We start from the raw sequence: 25,213 nt of genomic DNA, 5'->3' as shown, positions 1-25,213 counted from the left end.
GTTCACCAGTGGATGGCCTATTATGTAATGGCAACAGTTTCTGGGCAATTTGAGCTTCTTCGTGTTACAGAGCATTTTTGATAAATAAATGTTTTATTTAATCCATCCAGCCATCCATTTTCCAACTCGCTGAATCTGAACACAGGGTCACGGGGGTCTGCTGGAGCCAATCCCAGCCAACACAGGGCACAAGGCAGGGAACCAATCCCAGGCAGGGTGCCAACCCACAGCAGTGTTTTATTTAATGTTTGACCTTTTTTGGTTTACAAGCAGAAGATTGATATCCCTTTCACTGTGAGGCTTTTTGCAACAGTTTTAGTGACTTTGTGCAAAAGCACTCTCTAGTTCTTGACAATTTGGTTTAAACTAATCTATATCAAATTTTTTATTAACTGTTTAGTATTTGAATACGTAAAATTGTGTTTGGACATCATCATCATCATTATCACTATGCTTGCAAATGGTACAGAACCATTCACACTTACACCAGTATAGGAAGACCAGTGTCTACCCACAGATCATAAGATTACTGAATAACCAGTCAAAGTCACAGTATTGTATAAATTATGGTATATTTATATATTGCATATATTGTATGCAAGTGCATCTCATTCTATATGCGTATGCTTTTTATCTGTGTTTCTTATTTGGCGGGTGATTCTTGGAATTTTTTAAACTTGCAATTAAGAATTTCATTGTACTGAGTGCACATGACAATAAATTGATGTTACAGCCGCAACTGTCATGGTCACGTGATGTGATTCCCATGCCTGTGTAATTCTGGCAGCACTGGGAGAAGAACAGGATCCATCCTTGGGCAGGGTTTTAGTCCATTGTAGGGCCCTCAATTGCTCATGCTCACACAGGGCCTCTTACTCTAACCTGCTCATGTTTTTGGACATAGAAGGAAAATATGGGGTATCGCAACAAACAGTGCCACCCCTAGCCAGTGTGACGTCCTGAGCGGAATCTTCTTGGGGCCCCTACCACAATCCCCCAAACCCCCATCCTCAAAACTCTCTTCCCTGAATCTACTATAGTAGTATTTTCTTATAAGAGTTGTAATTTGAACAGATCTCAAGGGAGCTACTCCTGAACATGGTGTCTATATTGGCCAAATTACTTTTTGTGTAGTGCTTTGCACCTCACTTTTCATTTTTTCTTTTCAAACATAAAAAGGTGCACCCCCCAGAAACCCAATCTTTTATCATTTCTTGTTTTAATTCTTTGTTCATTGTAAACATGACGTTCCTTTGATTGCAATGATTTGAAATTAAGCCTGAGAGCTTGGCAGCTTAGTGAGCTGTAAACTGTAAGACTGGATGTGTGTGTGAGAAAGGCCGGTGAAGGACAGGGTTCCTGTACAGAGTTGACTGTCGGAGAGGGTCTGGCTTCTTTGATGGTGTAACAGAATCAGCAGTTTTGCAGCAGTTTTGGAAGCCAGTCATCAATATACTGAATTAATACAGTCCAATCATATAGATAGATAGATAGATAGATAGATAGATAGATAGATAGATAGATAGATAGATAGATAGATAGATAGATAGATAGATAGATAGATAGATAGATAGATAGATAGATAGATAGATGGTGTAGTAGGCAAGATTAAAAAGTTAGATAAATTAACAAGAAATGCATTATATAGAATAAAATAGATAGATAGATAGATAGATAGATAGATAGATAGATAGATAGATAGATAGATAGATAGATAGATAGATAGATAGATAGATAGATAGATAGATAGATAGATAGATAGATAGATAGATAGATAGAAAGACAGACAGACCGATAAAGAAGCACACATCACAAACATAACCATAACTTTTAATGTCAAGTAAATATACCATTTTAAAAATAATCAAAACTTTAAAGGAAATTTATTAAGTGTTTCTTCAGTCTATCTGTTGCATATCAGAGCAGCAGATGTTTACAGCTTATGGAGGCAAAGTCTAAGAGATCCTCACATGACAGCTTCTGTGCAGCATCTGAATTGAGACTGATGATAACCAAGTTGCTTATGTGCTGTTGTCCCATGGATGACATCAAGTTTGTCTTGATAAGCTGAAGTTTGGAAAAACTGGTACCTGGGATGGTTGCTGCAATCAGGAAAGACAACCTTTTGATTTTGACTTTGAAGGTTTTTAGTGGCAATGATATACCAATTGATTGACACAGGTAAAGTATCACTTGTGACATGTGGTACAATAACAACAAAAACAACTTGAATATTACCATAATATAACTAGTCTTCTTCTTCTTTCAACTGCTCCCGTTAGGGGTTGCCAACAGTGGATCATCTTTCTCCATATCTTTCTGTCCTCTGCATCTTGTTCTGTTACAACCATCACCTGCATGTCCTCTCTCACCACATCCATAAACCTTCGCTTAGGCCTTCCTCTTTTCTTCTAACCTGGCAGCTCTGTCCTTAACATCCTTCTCCCAATATACCCAGCATCTCTCCTCTGCACATGTCCAAACCAATGTAATCTCGCCTCTCTGACTTTGTCTCCCAACCGTCCAACTTGGGCTGACCCTTAAATGTCCTCATTTCTAATCCTGTCCATCCTCATCACACCCAATGCAAATCTTAACATCTTTAGCTTTGCCACCTCCACCTCTGTCTCCTGCTTTCTGGTCAGTGCCACCATCTCCAACCTATATAACATAACTGGTCTCACTACCGTCCTGTAGACCTTCCCTTTCACTCTTGCTGATACCCATCTGCCACAAATTACTCCTGACACTCATCTCCACTCCACCCTGCCTGCACTCTCTTTTTCACATCTCTTCCACAATCCCTGTTACTCTGTACTGTTGACTATTTAAACTCATCCACCTTTGCCAACTCTACTCCTTGAATCCTCACCATTCCACTGACCTCCCTCTCATTTACACACATGTATTCTGTCTTGGTCCTACTGACCTTCATTCCTCTCCTCTCTAGAGCATATCTCCACCTCTCCAGGGTCTCCTCAACCTGCTCCCTACTCTCGCTTCAGATCACAGTCCACGGGGACTCCTGTCTAATCTCATCTCTCAACATGTCCATCACCATTGCAAATAAGAAAGGGCTCAGAGCTGATCCCTGATGTAATCCCACGTCCACCTTGAATGCATCCGTCACTCCCACTGCAGACCTCACCACTGTCACACTTCCCTCGTACATATCCTGTACAACTCTTACGTACTTCTCTGCCACTCCCGACTTCCTCATACAATACCACAGCTCCTCTAGAGGCACCCTGTCATATGCTTTCTCCAGATCCACAAAGATGCAATGCAACTCCTTCTGGCCTTCTCTATACTTCTCCTTCAACATCCTCAGTTATAAATCCACACTTACTAAGGTTAACCATTCTTCTATTTTAATTAACAATATTAACGCAAACATCTCTTCCCAGGTTAAGAACCTAGGCATACCCTCTCTTTTTCTTCCCATATAAGTAATGTTTCTCAGACTGCCTTCTTCCATCTCAGAAACATTTCTAGACTTCAACCTGTTCTTACGCAACACAGTACGGAAGTATTGGTTAATTCCCTGAGTCATCTCATGTATAGATTACTGTAATGCTATTCTATCTGGCATCCCACAAAAACTTATCCATTGTTTAAAACTTATTCAACATTCTGCTGCCAGGATAATAACCTGTTCTAAATCCACTGAACATATTACACCAATTCTCTCCCAACTTCACTGGCTCCCTGTTAACTACCGAATACACTACTAAATACCGCTCTTAACATTTCAAGCTCTCCACAGCCTACCTCACTGATCTCCTACAGACTTGCACTCCCTCTCACTCACTCAGATCCTCATCTGCAGCTTTACTTTCTGTATCACACATCAAACTCTGTTCTATGGGAGCTCGAGCGTCCTCTCCTAGTGCTCCTCAACTCGGGAATTCTCTTCCTCTCTCATATCCGTCAACTAGACTCAATAGCACATTTTAAAACTGCCCTCAAAACTTATCTTTTCAAACTGGCATACCAACTGTGAATTTAACACTGTTACTGCCTGTTATCTTTGTTTGCTTGCTGCTTATTGCTTCTTGATTTATCGTTCTGTTTTTATTTTATTAATGTTGTTTAATTTCATTGTAAGGTGACCTTGAGTGTTAAGAAAAGCTCCTATTAAATAAAATGTATTATTATTATTATTATTATTATTATTAACACAGTGTTTAAGAGAAAAAACTCAGAGGAAGATAGGACAAGTTCAATCAACTAGATTTTTATGCAGTCACAGATGGGTACGTGGATTCTACGTTGCAAGGCAGAAGAGCAAAATTAAATTTTTTTTCTATTGGATTTTTATACCTTCTTCTTCCTCCCTCTTCCCCTTATTTCTTTAAAGATAAACATAATATCATTTACTTAAGCATTTTATTTAAGTACGCTAATGGGCCATCTGTTCTTATTTTTTTCACTTGTTAGATAGACCCTAAACAAGGAAAGGTCAGCTCTCTTGTGTCAAATAGATGCGTTCCTAAGAAACTGGAAATTGTCTTTGATCAGCTTACTGGACCCTGTCTTATGACAGATGCCTGTATGAATAACCTGCTGTTATAGCAAAGCGGCTTTGTCAGCTAGTAACCCTTAGTAGCTTGTAAGCAGTTCATTTTTCTTTCACAACAGTTATGGATTCACCTCAATTCACTGATTCCTTGCTTGTCCTCGAAATCGCCCATCAGTTCAGCAGTAGATGTGCATGGTCATGCATACTGTGATGGAGCTCTCTGCTGAAACATGCTCTGTAAAGTAAAGACTGATTGATTGGTACCATCAGGAAGTTGCTAATGATAAGAAGGCCTCATTTATCTAGCTCAGGATATCTACAGTTAGGTCCATAAATATTTGGACACAGACAACTTTTTTCTAATTTTGGTTCTGTACGTTACCACAATGAATTTTAAATGAAACGACTCAGATGCAGTTGAAGTGCAGACTTTCAGCTTTAATTCAGTGAGGTGAACAAAACAATTGCATAAAAATGTGAGGCAACTAAAGCATTTTTTGAACACAATCCCTTCATTTCAGGGGCTCAAAAGTAATTGGACAATTGATTCAAAGGCTATTTCATGGGCAGTGTGGGCAAATCCGTTATTATGTCATTATCAATGAAGCAGATAAAAGGCCTGGAGTTGATTTGAGGTGTGGTGCTTGCATTTGGAAGATTTTGCTGTAAACAGACAAGCCATCCTTAAGCTGCGAAAACAGAAAAAACCCATCTGAAAAATTGCTACAATATTACGAGTGGCAAAATCTACAGTTTGGTACATCCTGAGAAACAAAGCAAGCACTGGTGAAGTCAGCAATGCAAAAAGACCTGGACGTCCACGGGAGACAACAGTGGTGGATGATTGCAGAATCATTTCCATGGTGAAGAGAAACCCCTTCTCAACAGCCAACCAAGTGAACAACACTCTCCAGGGGGTCGGCGTATCGATATCCAAGTCTACCATAAAGAGAAGACTGCATGAAAGTAAATACAGAGGGTGCACTGCAAGGTGCAAGCCACTCATAAGCCTCAAGGATAGAAAGGCTAGATTGGACTTTGCTAAAGAACATCTAAAAAAGCCAGCACAGTTCTGGAAAAACATTCTTTGGACAGATGGAACCAAGATCAACCTCTACCAGAATGATGGCAAGAAAAAAGTATGGAGAAGGCGTGGAACAGCTCATTATCCAAAGCATAGCACATCATCTGTAAAACACGGTGGAGGCAGTGTGATGGCTTGGGAGTGCATGGCTGCCAGTGGCACTGGGACACTAGTGTTTATTGATGATGTGACACAGGACAGAAGCAGCTGAATGAATTCTGAGGTGTTCAGAGACATACTGTCTGCTCAAATCCAGCTAAATACAGCAGTCAAATTGATTCATGATACAGATGGACAATGACCCAAAACATACAGCCAAAGCAACCCAGGAGTTTATTAAAGCAAAGAAGTGGAAAATTCTTGAATGGCCAAGTCAGTCACCTGATCTTAACCCAACTGAGCAGGCAGTTCACTTGTTGAAGACTAAACTTCAGACAGAAAGGCCCACAAACAAACAGCAACTGAAAGCCGCTGCAGTAAAGGCCTGGCAGAGCATTAAAAAGGAGGAAACCCAACATCTGGTGATGTCCAGGAGTTCAAGAGTTCAGGCTGTCATTGCCAGCAAAGGGTTTTCAACCAAATATTAGAAATGAACATTTGATTTCCAGTTATTTATTTTGTCCAATTACTTTTGAGCCCCTGAAATGAAGAAGGGATTGTGTTTAAAAAATGCTTTAGTTGCCTCACATTTTTATGCAATCGTTTTGTTCACCCCACTGAATTAAAGCTGAAAGTCTGCACTTCAACTGCATCGGAGTTGTTTCATTTAAAATTCATTGTGGTAATGTACAGAACCAAAATTAGAAAAAAGTTGTCTCTGTCCAAATATTTATGGACCTAACTGTATATATATATATATATATATATATATATATACTGAGTATACTTTATACGTAAAATATATGTTGTCCTACCTTGCGTAACTGAATAACCTTTATGGCACAATAACAATTCAATACATTTATGGTCACTACAGTATTTGGATTTAATAATGTTCATGTGGGAAAAGGTTGACTCGCATAAATAAGTACAGCCGGATAATGCAGTCAAGAAGGTAGTACATTCCCTCATGTTTGATTACTTTTCCTCTGTGATTAAGTTCCAAAACTGTCCATGAGCCCCAGACTTCAGCTGAATGTCATCCTGTAGTGTCAAAATCTCATCCTCCACTGTAGAGAAGTTTTAAGTGAAACAGTGTTGCAATTTTTGATGCGGGTGAATCCCCCTCAACATCTTCCCTAAATGGATAGCACTTAAATGTAGCGATTGGCTCAAGTAAAGCTGAGTCTTGAAAACGTCTGTCAAAGTCTGACAGACAATTTTCAATCTCCTCTGTGTAGCGTATGCTGTCAAGTTGCGCACACGCCTTCCATTGCGTCTCCAGCTCTGACGCGAGGTTTTGGATGTTCCCCAAATCAAAGTGCTGCAGCTTTGAGGACAGATGTTGAATTTTTCTTTTGAAACCATTAACTGAGCTAATCATATTGACCATGGAGTTCTCTTTTCCTTGTAGCTGTAAATTAATCTCATTCAACATGTTGGTCAGATCGGAAAAAAATGCCAAGTCTAGCGGCCATTGATCGTTATTAAGTTGCTTATATTCTGCATGTTTAATGACAAGGAGAAACTCCTTTTTTCTTCGGCCAAGGGTCTTGAAATCTCAGCAGGAATTTCTCCCTAGCCATCTGTTTTCAACCAAGTATTAGAAATGAACATTTTATTTCCAGTTATTTCATTTGTCCAATTACTTTTGAGCACCTGAAATGAAGGGATTGTGTTACAAAAATGCTTTAGTTGCCTCACATTTTTATGCAATCGTTTTGTTCACCCCACTGAATTAAAGCTGAAATTCTGCACTTCAACTGCATCTGAGTTGTTTCATTTAAAATTCATTGTGGTAATGTACAGAACCAAAATTAGAAAAAAGTTGTCTCTGTCCAAATATTTATGGACCTAACTGTAACTGTCTCTTACATTGTATTTTACTTGATTTTTTGTTTGCCCCCAGGATGTCTCCATTGGCGATCAGCTGTGGTTATTGGTGCATATTGATACTAACTCTCCTCTGCCTGTTGCTGGAGCTCATCATCAGCAGACTGTGCAACTCCCTCATCAACATGGTGGACAGCTTTCACACTCTTTTTGTGTTCCTACACCTCTGCCTGCCAGTGGTCCATGGACTGCTTGCTAATCGGTCAGTGACATTCTCCTCCTCATACGGTTTGGCCAGAATTCGGCCATTTGGTGTGATGGTTTCTGCCCTGCTGCTCGCTTCATTGTGCGCCTCCATCTTCCTAGACATTCTCAGTCATTTTCTGCGGCCGCACCCCATCCAGAGGCCTGAGCTCGCACTTGCCGCTGGAGTGATGGGCATTGCCTTTAACCTGGCCATAGCGTGGACAAGCTGCACTGGACGGTGGAGTCCAGAGGATGACCCTTCATTGATATGGAACTATTCTTCAGGTCTGGACCACAAAAGTAAGCAAAGTTTGCGAGATGTTAAGGTGGAACCTACTGGGTATTCACAAAGTATTCAGACCCCTTCTGCTTCTGCACACTTTGTGGTGTTGTAGATTTAATTTTAAGTAGGTAAATTTTACGTTTTTTCCCAATCAATCTACAATTAGTATCCCATAATGACAAAATAAAAAGAAAGGTTTGCAAATGTATTACAAATCAAAAACTGTAGTACTAGGGTGTTGTACCATGTTAGCCATCATGGATAACTAGAAAGATTACAATATGCAAGCTTTTGAGGCATCTTGGGCCCTCTTTGTCCTTCTCTTCTTCTTCTTCTTCTTCTTCTTCTTCTTCTCTGTCGCCCTCACTCCTCCAGTTACAAGCTCTGTCCTCTGCCTTCTGACTCCAGCTCCTCGAATGGAGTGAGGTGGCCTCTTTTATACTGCACCAGGAAGTGCTCTTCCATTAACTTCTGGCAACACTTCAAGGTGTGGCGGAAGTGCTGCATGGGCACCAGGAAGTACTCTTCTGGCAGCACTTTTGAGTGTGGTAGAAGTGCTGCATTCCAGGGCTCTGATAGTGTCCAGCTCCCAAGCTCTGTTCCACCAACCAGGGTGGCTGCCCTCTCGTGTCTTGGGGGAGATACTGCTCCTTTCCTGGTCCTTCCATTCCCTGGGCGTTGGTGTCACTCCCTGTTCATTTTCCTCCATCTGTTCCATTCCTGCCCTTATCTCCAATCTCCTGCCCCACTCCTCCATCCACTCTTCCACTTCCCTGAATAATTTTTCCTCTCCCAGACCTTGTTCCTCCTCCAGATGATTAATGTACCCCACCAAATCTCCAAACTCCCAACACCAATCACCCTCCATTATCACTTCCAGAAACTTTTCTTTAAATTCCCTTCCTATCTGTTCCCTACTCCAACTGCCAAAAATTAAATAAACCTCCCCATCCACCTTCTCTTCCTCATATAAATCAACTGAGGGTATCTGGCCATAACCATAATACAGAGGAACCTAAGATGGATATATTAACCTCAGGGTCGGACCTGGGGGTATTCAGTTTTGCTCCTACTCCAGAGATGTTAACTTCAGGGTTTGATGGGGGGAAGGCCGATTCTGGATTTAAAACAGCAGTATCAGAGGGAAATTTTAGCCTTAGGGCCCAAAAGGGAGGTCTTAGCATTAGGACCTTTTAGGGCGATCCTAACATCAGGGCCTAAAAGGGAAAAAATAACATAAGGGGCTAATAAAAACTGATTAACCTCAGGGTTGCAAACCATGCGATCCTCCGAGGTATTTAATTCAGCCCCTACCCCACAGATGTTAAGTTTAGGGTTGGAAAACAAAAAGGAATGGAAATTTTAGGAATATTTTTATACTGATTTTTAGATAGATTTAGGACAACTTTTATGGGGTTTTAGACATTTTATAGAATAGATGCATATACCTTTAAATAAAAATTTATTTATGAAACTAGTGTACCCAGGCATGCCTTACGGCTCTTATCCCCTACCCTAATATCTAACAGAACTTCAGAAGTCCTCTGGTGAGATGGAAGAACCTGTCAGAAGAATGACCGTTCAGACTCAACCTTATCAATAAGCTGCTTATTGTAGAGTTGTTAAATGGGAGCCACTCTATAGTAAAAGGCACATGAAAGTCTGTTTGCCAAGCAGGATTTAAAAGACTCTGGCGTGATGAAGCAAAAATTCAATTCTTTGGGCAGAACTCCAAGCACTATGTCTTGAAAAGACCAGGCACTGCTCATCACCTGCCTAATTCCATGGCTACGTTAAATAAGGTGTCCACAGCATCATGCTATTAGAGTGCTTCTGAAGAAGACTGGAGTAGAATTAAGGACATCAATAACGTGTTCAAAGTAGAGTGGCTAGGCAGAAGTCATTCTTGAGTAAAAGCCATATGACAGCCTGCTTGGACTTTGCCAAAGAGCATTTAAAAGACTCTGAGAGCTGAGGAAAGAGATTTGATAGTCTGAAGAGGCAATCGTTGAACTCTTTGGGCAGAACTCCAAGTACAATATCTGGTGAAGACCAGGCACTGTTCATCACCTGCCTAATATAATCCCTATGGTGAAGTTAAGAAAGCATCATGCTGTTTTGGTCCTGGGGAGCTCATCAACAGCGCGGACTGGTCAGAAGTGAGGGGAAGTTGAATGCAGACAAATACAGAGAAATCCTTGAAGAAAACCTGATCCGGAGTGCACACCACCTCAGACTGGGGAGACAGCTCACCTTTCAGTTGATCTCAAGCATACAGCCAAGACAAAGCTGGAGTGGCATTGGGACAAGGTCCTGAGTGCACTGCAGTAGCCCACCCAAAACCCAGACTTAAAAACCCTATAGAACATATGTGGACAGACCTAAAGATGGCGGTTTACAGACATTTTCTATCCAGTCTAATGCATTATGAGGGGATCTGTTAGGAAGAATGGGTTTAACTGCCCAAATCCAGGTATGCAAAACTTGTAGAGACCTACCCATGTAGATCTGAAGCAATAATTGCTGCTAAAGGAGTTTCTATAAACTACTGAATTAGGGTCTGGATACTTATATGAAAAAGAGATTTCAGTTTTTAATTTTTACATTTAACTTTAAAATAATAATAATCTACTCTCTATATATAAAATCCTAAACCTAATAGTGCAATGATTTATGTGCAACGATTTTATGTGTTTTAATGTCACGCTTTAAATCGGGCTTATTTTAAAACCTACATATATATGTTTGGTATCATTCTTTTCAGAATTTATCAAACTTTAATGTGATGTTGTTAGATTTTCAGATTCTAATTCTATTTCTCATCTGACTCCTCCCGAGGTGGCTCAGGCATCTGATCAGGATGCTTCCTGGACGCCCCCCTGGTGAGATGTTCCGGGCACGTCCAACCGGGAGGAGGCCCCGGGGAAGACCCGGGACACGCTGGAGGGACTATGTCTCCCGGCTGGCCTGGGAACGCCTTGGGATTCCCCCGGAAGAGCTAGAAGAAGTGGCCGGGGAGAGGGAAGTCTGGGCATCTCTGCTCAAGCTGCTGCCCCCGCGACCCGACCTCGGATAGGAAGAAGAGGATGGATGGATGGATGGAGAGATAATTCTATTTCTAAATTATAAACTAAAATATCAAGAACTCACGTCCTGCAGGACGAGACCTTGTGCCAACAGATTTAACCACATCCGGGGCTGGAAATAAAAGACAAAGAGTAGGACAGCTGCTGTACAGGCTTTTAAATGTTTGAAGCACCATGTGAGATGCAGATCACGCTGCAAGACAGCAGCAATAATCCAGCAGCTGATCGAGCAAAGGGGAGGTAAAAAAAATCATATTTGTTTCCCATTGTATCACCGTTTAAGAGGGGGTTTCGGAGGAGCAACCGCCTCTCTTTGTGGTGCGTTCAGCCCCTTTCTTCACAACACAAGTGGCAGGGATGCAAAGTAGCAGGCCAGGGGGGTTGGCGAGCAAAGCGAGCAGGGGGTAAGCCCCCTAGTAATAATAATAATAACAATAATAATAATAATAAGGTGACTATATTATGGGATATGCCAATAAAAACCGATAAAGAAATCAAGAATAACAGACCCAGTATAGTAGTGAAGGACAAGAAGGAGAGATCTTGTCTGCTCATTGACATGTCTGTCCTTACTTCCCTAAAAACTACAGAAAAACTTTCCAAATGTAAATATCTAGAAATAAAAAATTAAGAAAATGTGGAGTATGGACACCACAATAATACCATTGGTAATAGGTATAGGAAATAAGGCTGGTCATGAAAAGGATGGAAAGCTACACCAGCAAAATCTCTGGTAATATCAAAATACAAGAGTTCCCAAAGATCGTCCTCCTTGGCACTGCTCATATATTGAGGGGGACCATTAAGTGAACCATAACACCCTCATGGTAGCCCTAATCTCAAGGGATGGATTCAGCTTCACGAGTGAATAGAGCAGAACTTTAAGGAATAAAAATAATAATAACAATACACTTTATTTGTATTGCTTTATTGAATGCAATGTATATTGATTGGTTAAGATGTCAAATGTTTTCATTTCAAACAAATCAACAGCACAGTAAATTGTGCAGAAAATGAAGATGTATGAATGCTTTCTGAATTTATTGCATAATACAAACAAGGTGTGACAGTAGATGGTGCTTAACTTGGCACAGACAAACACAAGAGGCACACTTACACGAATTGACGCTTTTTATTTTCAGTTCTCTTCTTAACAGTCCTTTGCACAAATCACCACAAATAACTCACAGTCCTTTCTCTTCTTCTCTTTATTGCTGCCTCTACTCCACTCATCGCACGCTCCGTCCTCTTCCACCCAACTCCAGCTCTTCAATGAAGTGCAGCGGCTCCTCTTATTCAGGTCCTGGGAGTGTTCCACGTGGCTCATCACTATTACCTGGAATCACTCCCAGGTGTGCTGGAGGTCCTCTACAAGGCTCTGCAGCTCCCCCTGGCAGCCCCCACAGAACCCAACATGGCTTCACCAAACTCCAGTTCCCGACATGCCCTGTGGGAATCCGTGTTGTCACAGCCGCCCAGGAGGGCTGCCCTCTATTGTCCCAGTGGGGAGGTATAGCCTAATCAATGCCCTTTCCCCTGTTCCTTCCATCTTCCAGGCGTCCCAACTGGGCATGACCACCAGCCATCCGCCACAAAGGAAAAAGACACTTTAAAAAATCTAAAGAAAATGTGAAAACAAATGACAGTTTTCAAGAAGCAGATCTTCCTAAGTTGAGTCTTTCTGTTTGGTAAAATACAGGCGCCACATAACACACAGCACATGGAGAACATGGAAACTGCACAATGACACCATATTTGAACCTAAAGCACCTTGGGAATGTTTGACTTATCTAAACTGAATATTTACTGGTCAATGCACCTGTCTTGTTATGACATTGTTTCTTTCAACCAGCAGAGGGCAGGTTAAATCCATACATCACGGGTGTCAAACTCCGGTCCTCGAGGACCGCAGTGGCTGCAGGTTTTCATTCTAACCAACTTCTTCATTAGTGAGCCATTTTTACTGCTAATTAACATCTTTTGCTTTAGTTTTAATTAACTTGACTCAGGCCCCTTAGTTGTCTTTTTCCTTAATTAGTAGCCAAACACAAAACAAGAATCCACAAGACCAGCTAACCTGTGCCCACCATACAATAGCTGAAAATAAAGAAAGGTGAAGGTCTCAGTAAGGTTGATCTCTCAGGTCACAAAAACATTTTGATGGCGTTCTTAGAAAAAACAGAAAAATCAACAGATTTGGAAATGTCTGCTGTGGCAGAATGAGAGCAGCAACAAGCCATTCAATTAAATAACGGGTTTAAATTACAGCAAGAATTAGCTTCTCATTGATAGACTGATTGGAGTGAAATTGGTTGGAGTTTGAAATCCCAGTTTAGCTGGTCATCTGTTGGCTCGTTTCACGTCTCATTTCTGTTTGGTTGTCATTTAATGAAGAAACAAATCAATTCAGAGGACTGAATCCTTAAAAACAGGGCTATTGAAATGAAGGGAAAAGGAGTTAATTAGCAGTGAAAACTACTCACTGATTAGGAAAAGGGTTAGAATGAAAACCTGCAGCCACTGAGGCCCTCCAGGCCCGGAGTTCAACACCCCTGCCATACATGAATCAGAATCCTAGAAACTGGAGGAAATTGCTAGAAGCCCTTCCTTTGTCTGAGGAGTCCAGTTTGACAGATAGCACTGTCATGGTACATTGTGCAAGAACAACATGAACACTGTCAAAGTTAGGTTAGATAAATCTTACATCTTAAAGCTGGCAAAATCTTTGAGTAGACTAAACCCTAAAAGCATAGTAATTTAAATACTTTTCAATTTGTTTCCAGGTAGACGTTCAAGTAAAGCAGCAGAGAAATGTCAACCCAATTGTGACACCACAGTCATTTTTCAAAACCCGCAAGCACACAGAGATGACCGGCAGGCTGAGTCAAGCAGTGCACAATCACAGCTTGGGTGCTGCATGTTGGGAAACCAACACATGATGGGCATCTCAGATGTCAAGGACAACTGCTCAACAATACATTGTGAAGTAACAGAGATGGATTTATCACTTGAAAAGCCAAGGGGCATCTGCGAAGCAGTAGAAGAGCCAAACTCTGCAGGTTAGTGAAAGGAAGCCTTCAAACTTATAAAGCACTCAAACTATGGTAGACACACTTCAAAATAACATATCCTGTAATGATGGGGGTCACTGTGTGGCACATTCTCTTCCAAAAAAACACACAAAACAGTCCAGAAATGATCCTTCACCCTAAGTATTAAGGTCCCTGGGGAGAGTAAAATATCAGGAACATAAGGGAAAAAGAAACAAAACAAACACAACTGCATTCTGTCTCCTCTAAACTTACTATTGACCAAAGGTAGCCTATCTAGTCACTGTTCCTCCTAACCTTCTGAATTTCTTAAGGCCTTCTCCTCTTATCCTTGTAAGTAGATCCTACAGCTTCTATCTCCTATCCAAGTCCACTTGACATAAGAGATGGGGGCACTTAAGAAGCAACTTCTGTGAGTGGTCTAATAGCCTAAAGAAAGCAATTCCTGGTTCATCTGCAAGCCAGTTTTACAAGTGGAGTGAATTTCATTTTTGTGTCATGCTAAAGTTGCAACGGACAAGCACCGTGCGCTGAGTGAGAATGAGCATCAGCATCATCCTTGACATTGTGTTGTATTAACATATTGATGATAGAGAAGAAAAAAAAAGTTACAACGCATAGTATAGCTGAATGTCCAGAACAAGATGCTATACACAGTGATGTATAAAAATGGAAGTTCATCCTCAAAATGTAAGAGGCTGTCAAGGTATAGGTCTGAGTGGGAGGCAGAATGTCAGTGGGTCTGCCCTGTCCTTGCTGACGAATACATTTGTCGTGGAGCTTTTTCAGTCGCACACTAAGAAATATCTGATCTGAAACAACACAGTGTATGTGCTACCCATGTCTGAGCAGCTAAAGTGCAGATGATACGCAGTGGAATCACGTGATTCCTCATCCCTCACTCAGACAAGCAGACATGGTATGTTATTGCTGTTAAATTAATTGTATAATATCTGTTACAAGTGTAAAATAAGGAGACAAACACCGTCAAAGGTTTGGGGGGATCCTGTAGCACAAAAATGGAAAAATGACGTCTTCACAGACAGAGCTCAAAAATGGAACTGACAAAAAGAAAATATACTGTATATAGTTGGCTGCAGGAAGTGATGTCAAGGGTGAAAGGCATTCTGGAACTGTAAGAGGTGGAGTCTTGAGGGTTGGAACTGGAATTGATGTCGTTATTGAGTAGATTCTTCAGTTGTTCTGCAGACAGAGTGGAGAAAGAGTTAGAGGGCAGCGCCAACCCCTGGTTCGGTGGGTAACTGCATCTGTTTGAACTCGTAAACTGTCTTTCAAATGCACGTGTCTGGCACAAGTCGAAATAGGTTCTGCTGAAGCTTTATAACACACTGGCATGGCCTCATCTGGAGTACTGGGTACAGTTTTGGTCTCCAGGCTACAAAAAGGCAGTGGCGGGCCGTTAGGGCCTGCAAGGCCTTCTCTGCTGGCCTAAAAAAATATCTGAATCACAAACTGATGTTAATTATATTTTGTCCATAAATACTTATTAAATAATTCCAAATAGTCTGTCCGCTTCCTTTCATAGCTTTTCCGATGGTTGTGCTGCTTCCAGACATGTAATTTTGTATAAAAGCATTTGACCAATCACATTTCAGCCATCATTTGTTGCCAGGCAGGGTCAAAGTCAAAGAAGTCTGCCCGGAGGCCTTCACAATCCGTTCTGCAGGCCCTCTAACACAAAATAAATGTCGATTAAACCGTAGCTTCAACCAATCAGATTTTGAGTTGGTTTCACTAGGGCCCTCTAGCAGGCGTAGGGCAACGTCACCGTGTTCAGACCCGTTGATTGGATAGGATGGTGTGATATAAAAATCTGAATGAGAGCATCATGGGGCAGCTGTACACCTTGGTATGTTTGGCGGTGAGCATTCCCGTGTCCACTGCTTCAGTCGAGCGGACATTTTCAGCCCTAAAGCGAATTAAAATTTATGCCAGAAATACGACAGGGCAGGTTTGACTTTCAGCATTAGCTTCAATGGCGATAGAAAGGGACTTCATGAAGGAACTGAAGCGCACGGATAATCTGTACGACAGAGTAATTGAACTGTTTTTGAGGAAAGAAAGGAGGATGGATTTTGTTTACAAATAATCCGAATTTTTGGTGAGTAAAATGTTGCGATTTTCCTAAATAATATTGCAAGTTTATGAGTTATTATTGATGTTTTTTATGTGTGTCGCGGGCTGTAGCTGCAGTAGAAAGGAACTTGTTCACCCCTGGTTTGTCTATTCAATAAAGGCATTTACTGCGGCTATAGGAGTTATCTATCTGCGATGCAATGGCTCTTTATACTGTATTTCTGCATATTAAGATGGTTTTTATAACCATAAATTAGTTTTTGAGGGGCGGGTTGATTCAGATGGAGCACTACTGAAGGCCCAGGTGTGAAATGCACGGTCCGCCACTGCAAAAAGGACATAGCAGCACTAGAAAAGGTCCAGAGAAGATCGACTAGGCTGATTCCGGGGCTACAGGGGTTGTGTTATGATGAAAGATTATAAGAGCTGAGCCTTTACAGTTTAAGAAAAAGAAGATTAAGAGGAGACCTGACTGAAGTGTTTAAAATTAAGAAGGGAATTAGTCCAGTGGATCAAAGCATTGACTTTAAAATGAGTTCATCAAGAACAAGGGGACACAGTTGGAAACTTCATTCACAGATGAACCAACAACAACAACACCAACATGTATTTCTATAGCACATTTTCATACAAATAATGCAGCTCAAAGTGCTTTACATGATGAAGAAAAGAGAAAAAAAAAGACAAAGTAAGAATTAAAATAAAACAACACTAATTAACATAGAATAAGAGTAAGGTCCGATGGCCGGGGAGGACAGAAAAAAACAAAAAAACTCCAGACGGCTGGAGAAAAGAAAAAAAATCTGCAGGGGTTCCAGACCATGAGACCCCCCAGCCCCCTCAACAGTACTGTGTATAGCCGAGCTGCAGTCCTAGTAACAGGGCAACGACTTTAAGATCTCCACAGATACTCCAGTTGTACCTGCTATACTGGACGTGCTTCAGCACCAGTTCCATATTCTCATACGTTTCTTTCATGTGTGCTGCATAACCAACAGGTACTGAAGGATAAACGTTGCCATTGTGTAGCAGAACAGCTGTCAGGCTTAACATTGATGAATCAATGAAGAGACGCCACTCTTCCAGGTTGTGATCGCAACTCAAGGCCGAGAACAATCCTTCAATGTCACAACAGAAACAGACTGTCGACTTGTGCAAAAAATTTGGTAATATCATGATGTCTGCCTCGAAACACAGAAATGTTCATGTCTGGTGACAGCAAACACCATTCCTGCAGTCTCGAACCCAGCAGCTCGGCTTTTGCTTTTGACAGACCCAAATCCCTGACCAAATCGTTCAATTCGGACTGTGTTATCAGATCTGGATCGCCTGATGAGCACGGTTCAAAATCCATGTCAATATCACAGTCAGTACCCTGCATTGCAGTTTCCTCATGTGGTTTGTCTAAGGTCCAATCCTCTGGTGGTTTTGGAATTGGAAGACTGTTGTCATGTGGCACGGGCCTCATTGCTGAAGGCAGATTAGGATATTCAGTTGACTTCTTGTTTTTGGTAGAGAATCCAGACACATTAGTCAAACAGCAGTAACAGTCCGTCACATGGTCTTTCTGTTCTCGCCATATCATCAGAACAGCAAATGGCATTGTCTTTCGAGTGCCTCTGAGCCAGGCTGTCAGACTGACAGCAAATGTGAGGCGCCCATTCCTTGTCTTCATCACCAATTTTGCAGCCGAAATACAGATGATAAGCTTTCTTCACAAGAGCAGTCATCCAACGTCTCTGAGGCACAAGTGTATATTTGCCTCAGATATAGCAGAATGTATTGCGGCTGTTACAACATTGACGAGACATATAGCCCGACACCAAAACGACTTTAGCATCAAGCTTACTTACTGTTATATTACTACAGATGCTATACTTTACTATACTGTGTGGGATATGGCCGGCTATTCATCCCGGCCAATACCTCCAGGCCGCCAGATGGAGCCCTCCCTGTAACATGGAGGTGCCCCGAATTCCAGCAGGGCCTCATGGACATTGGAGTTTTAATGCACAGCAAGGGGATGCTGCAGGGAGGCCCTGGGACTTCTATTTGCACTATAACCCGGAAGTATGTCCCAGTCACAGGGACAGAAGAAATGACGTACTTCCGGGATGAAGAAAAGGAGTTTTCACCTGACCCGGAAGTATTAAGAGTCACATGGAATGAGGGACAGAAACACTTCCGGGTCAAGAAGTATAAAAGGACTATGGGTAACCCCAGCAGATCGAGCCAAGTTGGAAGGAAGGGTGACTGAGCTGCTGGGAGGTGTGGAGGATTATTATTGATTTATTTGTGATTGATTATTATTGAGTATTGTGGAGTGGGGGGTGCTTTGTGCACATTATTATTATAACAAAACCATTATTTGGACTTTTACCTGGTGTCTGACATAGTTTCTAAGGGTTCAAGTGGACGACAGTGCCCCCTATCTGTCACAACTGATACTCTACATACACACTGACTATCTCTATTAACCAAATGAGCAGGATCGGTGTATGCAAGCCACCTTTATAGCAAGCTGAGACAGCGTCAAGCTCGTTCAGTCCTGCCCAGGATGACAACTTCCACAGAACAGCTTCCAATTTGTCCTGATTCCCTGCCTCGACATGCCCAGGCTGCACAAACCGTTGTTGATAAGTCACTTACGGGAGCAAAAATGTTTGGATACAAATATAAGAAAAAATCATGACAAAATTGAAGATTTCTCTGAAACGGTATGTGATGGGTAAATTGTGATGTGATATTCGTGATCAGCACCCAAAAAATCTATAGGAAACACCCAACAGTGTTCAAGAAGCAAAAACCTTGTTGTGCAGTGTTCATTCATTTGGAACTCAAAACACCCACGTGTCCGAAGAGCGACCCTACAAAGACCTCGGGCAGAAGGTGGCATGGCTTTACCTCTTTTTCACTTTTATTACTGGGCAGCAAACATACAAGCCATAAAAACCTGGACACAAATAAATGAACATACACAGGCTTGGTCCGCAATAGAAGTAAAATCCTGTAGTACCTCTTTATACTCCCTGCTCTGCGCTCCAATAAATGCAAGTTATCGCAAATATACTAATAACCCAATTGTGCTTTACTCACTCAGAATATGGAACCAACTTAGAAGGCATTTTAAGATGGAAAATCTTTTATTGGTGGCACCTCTGCATGAGAACCACCTCTTTCAACCCTCGCAAACATATCCAGTTTTTAATACCTGGAAAAGTTTTGGGATTAAAATGCTCAGAGATCTTTATATAGACAACATATTTACATCTTTTGAACAATTACATTCAATATTCAACCTCCCAGCTACACATTTCTTTCACTATCTTCAAATTAGAAATTTTGTTAAGCAGAAATGACCCAATTTCCCCCACCTCGCACCCTCCACAATGCTGGAGAAAATACTGCTCAATTTCAAGGAATTAAACACCATTTCCACATTATATAAAATCCTATTAGAGTCCCTACCTTTCAAAGATCCAAGAGGACATTGGGAAGAAGATCTCTTAATCAATATATCAGAAAAGGAGTGGAAGGTAGCAAAGCAGAGAATTCACTCGAGCTCCATATGCGCAAAGCATACAATTATTCAACTCAAAATTATATATCGAGCTCATCTGTCTCGCTTAAAACTGTCCAAAATGTTTCCAGGGCAAGATCCAACCTGCGAACGCTGCAACCAAGCTCCTGCCTCACTGGGTCACATGTTCTGGGCCTGCACCAAACTAACATCATTTTGGACCATAATTTTTAAGTGCCTTTCAGACAGCCTTGTGGTCACAATCCCTCCTAACCCACTAACAGCTGTGTTTGGTGTTCTTCCGGACGGACTTGAAGTGGAGAAGGACAAGCAAACGGTGATTGCATTCACAACACTTTTGGCACGCAGACTTATTCTGTTAAATTGGAAGAATCCTAACTCTCCTCTGATAAGTCAGTGGGAAACCGATATTTTATATTATTTGAAATTGGAAAAAATCAAATTCTCAGTTAGAGGATCTGTACAAAATTTTTTCAAAACCTGGCAGGATCTAATCAATATTATTTTAGAATAAGAGAAATAACTATTACCGCATTTAACTCCCTTCTCCATCTCTCATTTACATATATATTTATTTCTCCCTTTCTTTTATTTATTGTTGCCTTATTAAAAAGCCCTAAGCAATTCTCCTTCGGCTAAGCTCTCCTTCTCAGGGGTGGGGTTTGATTTGTCTTCAATTTTGTTTGGTTATAAATTGATCTGTTTGTATAGAATGATTACAATAAAAATTAATAAAAATAAAAAAAAACTTGTTGTGCAGTGTAAAGAACTTTATGTTTACCTGTGATGATTACCCCTAGGTATTTAAACTGATCTGCGATGATAAAAGGGAAGGTGTCCAATCTAATATTGTGTGCTTGAGAATTCACTGGGAAGAGTGAACTTGACTCCACCAATGATGATTTTCCTCCTCCTACTCATTCATTTTCCATGTTTGAGCTTCCTTCCACCTCAGAAATCATGGATCTCATCAATAGCTCTAAGCCTTCAGCCTGTCACTTGGATCCAATTCCCACTGTTCTGATTAAAACCTGCCTTCCCTCGCTAGCTCCTCTTGTTGTTTCAATTATTCACTCGTCACTTTCCACCGGAATTGTTCACCAGTCTATGAAAACTGCAGTGATTCACCCCCTACTGAAAAAACCTGGGGTTGACCCTACTGACTTTAATAATTTCCGACCAATTTCTAATCTTCCTTTTATTTCAAAGGTTCTTGAAAAAACTGTGGCTTCCCAACTTCATCAGTATTTATCTGCTAACAGTTTATACGAACCATTCCAGTCAGGCTTCCGACGTTTTCACAGCACTGAGACGGCACTAGTTAAGATCACTAATGATCTTTTAGTGGCTGCAGACTCAGGCCTAATCACAATCCTTGTTCTTCTTGACCTCAGTGCTGCATTTGACACTGTCTGTCATTTCACCCTGCTAAAAAGGCTATCTGCACTAGGTATTTCTCACATTCCGTTAACTTGGTTTAAGTCATATCTTACAGACAGAACTCAATTCATTCAGCTGCATACATGTACCTCCACTCCCACTCCTGTAGTATCTGGGGTTCCTCAGGGTTCTGTCCTTGGCCCCTTGCTGTTTATCATTTATCTGCTTCCTTTGGGTGTCATTTTTCGTAAATGGAAGATAAACTTTCATTGTTACGCAGATGACACCCAGTTATATATTTCCACTTCAACATCTGCATCGCTTCCACCATCCTCACTTACTGATTGCCTTGCTGAGATCAAGTCTTGGTTATCTTCCAACTTCTTGCAGTTGAACTCTAATAAAACTGAGGTGCTTCTTATGGGCACGAAATCTGCAATAGCGAAGGCATCAAAGATCTCAGTAGTAATAGACAATACTTCTGTTACCTGTACAGATCAGATAAAAAGCCTTGGTGTAATTCTGGAGAGCACGTTATCTTTCCAGTCTCACATCAGTTCTGTTACTCGAGCAGCTTACTTTCACCTGCGAAACATTAATCGCTTGCGTCCATTTTTGTCAAATCACTCTACTGCCATTTTAGTCAACAGTTTGGTCACCTCCGGCCTGGACTATTGCAATTCACTTCTCTTTGGTCTGCCTCAAAAGTTACTACATAAACTTCAACTTGTTCAAAATTCGGCTGCTCGTATAATTACTAAAACACCCTATTCTGATCACATTACACCTGTTATTCAGCAGCTTCATTGGCTGCCAATAAAGTTTAGGGTCAACTACAAAATTTTAGTCCTTACATATAAGGCCATTCATAATCTTGCCCCCACATATCTCTCACAGCTCCTACAAGTCACTAAACCCTCTCGTATGCTCAGATCCTCTTTTTCCATTAACTTAAATAATCCACCAGCACGTCTTGTTACGATGGGATATCGCGCATTTAGCAGATCGGCACCTTCCTTATGGAACTCATTACCTGCTTATCTTAAGAATATGACTACCCTTCACCAATTTCAGGCTAATCTTAAAACTTATCTGTTCAAAATTGCTTATTCATTGTAACTGTTATTGCTGTTTTATCTGATGTTTTATTTGGATTTTAAATTGTCTAGTTATTGAATGTTTATTTTTTAACCTGATTGTACAGTGACCTTGAGTTTTTTGAAAGGCGCTTCAAATAAAATGTATTATTATTATTATTATTATTATTAAGAGCACACTTTTTATGGTTACATTTCTTTAGTTCCTCCGGTTGGAGCACAGGCAGATGAAGTGACTTGCTTGTAGTCGCACAGTGGTGTCAGAAGTGGGATTTTAGCCCACAGCCTGAGAGTTTAAAGTCCAGCAGCTTAACCACAATGTCATACCACCTGCCTTTTCTTCCAGACTGAGTTTGATCTAATTGGTGAATAGCACTATTAATTATACAGAAGCAAGGACAACAGTTTTGTAATCATAGCAATGTGTTTTACACCACACACAATTGTTTGTACATTTCACCATTTATTACTGAGCACACAATGCAAATCTCAAAAAAAAAAATGTGGAGACACTACTTGGAACATCTGAGCCCATTGTGTGACTTTGCTGAGATCTCTGCTGAAACTCGAGAGGAGACCCTTGTGGAGTTTTGACAAAAGAACGTGTCTCCGTTGTATTTCTTTCTGATTTCATTGTTGTCAGAGAGAAACCAATAAGATATTAAGAAGATCTCTTTTTTGGTTTTTTTTTAATCATTCCTAATGGGATGTCAGCAAATTATTAGAACAAATAATTTGGGGAAAATCCTCACAGACCGTTGATGTTGTGAAGGGACATGTAGGAACAGATGGGTTAAGGAGAGTGTTTATAGTGTTTGTGAAAGTTATTGAGAATAATATCTGAGAAATACTTTGTTTGTTTGAGTCTCATAAAATATTAAAAGACTCTTATAGCTTGTTGTTTTTACATTTACACTCAAATGGCATCATTTAACTATGGCTCAGGTTCAGGTTTAGGTTTCTAGCACTGCTCTACCTTTTTATGTGGCCTGGAGATTAAAACTGTGCGCAAAACAATCTACAAATCGACAACACAATAAAGTGTACGGAAAGTGAAGGGGTGGTAATGCTTTCTGAGGCCACTGTAATAATGTAGTATTTATATTATTTTCCCGTGAGGTTAAGCAGTTACCATTGATGCTGTCTGTCACCTTTTTCAAGCTGGTTATTGTCACTTATATGTGTCATATTCCATATTTGATAATGGCAGCACATTGTGAAACAGAGGTGCACTGACTCTGTAATGTGACATGTGAAGAAGAGGCCATCATGATGATTAATAAACGTAAAGTCATGTTTGACTGACATCTGTGACCTTTTTCCTATACTTTCAGATGAAGCAGCCAGCAGAAGTCCAGAGATTGAGCCGGCATCCACAGGCAGTCTGCAGTCATCTTGTTGTCTCTTTGTTTTGGCTTTGGTAAATGGAAAATGTATGGTGGGACCTGTGCTGGTGGTGGCCAACGGGCTTGCACATCTCCTGATGAGCCATGACTGCATGCATGGATGGCGCTGCAATCTTTTCCTTTACTTGGATCCAATATTCTCCTTTCTTACAGTGTTAGTGCTTTTGACTTTAGCCCTGCCAGAAGTGAAGTACCATGGCTACATTTTCCTTCAAGGTGTGCCAGCTCATATTCACTTGGCCAACATGGGGCATCAGATCAGCCAACTTCCTGAAGTGGTGGCTTTCCATGACTTGCATGTTTGGCAGATGGTGGGATCCCACCTGGTGGCATCTCTTCACGTTCAATGCTGTGACAGCACCAGCTACCCGGCCCTCATCGCAGGAATCTCTGCTGTGTTTAATAATGTGGGCATACAGCAAGTCACCATCCAACCAGAGTTCACAACCCCAGCCCAGAAACAAATGCAGTGTTGGCTGGCTTGCGGAAAAGCATGCTCCCAAAAACTATGCTGCCATAATCCAGAAGAGAGCGAGAAGCAGTTTAAGAAGAAACAGGAAAGTGAAGAGGAACCCAAAGATCTGATTTTTAAGAACATTTACATTTGAATCGCTCCTTTCACCTGACCTCAGGATCCAGAGATACAAAGTGGACCTCAAAGTCTTCATTTTTTTTCATCCAATGAAATGTTTTCAGGATAAGTTCAAACATGCTTTACGGTTTAAAAAGATAGTAACTTTGGAATTAGGGTGACATTCTTTATGAAGTCAAACTAGTGGTACTCAGAATGGACCTGCACACATTAATCCAAAGAATATGCAATATGTTTGTTTTTTGTGTAAAATATTATTTCTTTATACTGGGTGCTCAGCACCACTTTCCTGAGCATTGTATTGTAAGTCATAGGCAAGTAGTGTGACCTTGTGTTAAAAGAACTGGACATATGATCCGTTTGGTGAAGATCTCTTGTATTTGTGGAATTCCCATAAGATAAGACCACCATAATGATCTATAGCTACCATTAATAGATAGATAGATAGATAGATAGATAGATAGATAGATAGATAGATAGATAGATAGATAGATAGATAGATAGATAGATAGATAGATAGATAGATAGATAGAAATGAAAGGCACTATATAATAGATAGATAGATAGATAGATAGATAGATAGATAGATAGATAGATAGATAGATAGATAGATAGATAGATAGATAGAAAGGCACTATATTATAGATAGATAGATAGATAGATAGATAGATAGATAGATAGATAGATAGATAGATAGATAGATAGATAGATAGATAGATAGATAGAAAGATAGAAAGGCACTATATTATAGATAGATAGATAGATAGATAGATAGATAGATAGATAGATAGATAGATAGATAGATAGATAGATAATTTTTAATTTTAAAATGACCTTTATTAACAAATATAACACAACTGCAGTCAAATTAACAGCCAACATTCAAAAACATTTAAA

General features: G+C 40.7%; 1 protein-coding gene across 1 annotated transcript; it reads left to right on the top strand.

Annotated features, from left to right (window-relative positions):
* The first annotated feature begins 7,615 nt into the window (after positions 1-7,615).
* LOC127530030 (zinc transporter 1) lies at positions 7,616-24,783 on the top strand. Its single transcript, XM_051935628.1, has 2 exons — positions 7,616-8,135; positions 23,653-24,783. Exons 1-2 carry the CDS (start codon positions 7,616-7,618, stop codon positions 24,330-24,332), a joined length of 1,200 nt encoding a protein of 399 aa, XP_051791588.1. The 3' UTR covers positions 24,333-24,783.
* The last annotated feature ends 430 nt before the right edge of the window (positions 24,784-25,213 follow it).

The sequence above is a fragment of the Erpetoichthys calabaricus genome, chromosome 1 (genome assembly GCF_900747795.2).
Source record: "Erpetoichthys calabaricus chromosome 1, fErpCal1.3, whole genome shotgun sequence".
Taxonomy (NCBI): Eukaryota; Metazoa; Chordata; class Cladistia; order Polypteriformes; family Polypteridae; genus Erpetoichthys; species Erpetoichthys calabaricus.
This window is presented reverse-complemented; position numbering and strand designations above follow the sequence as displayed.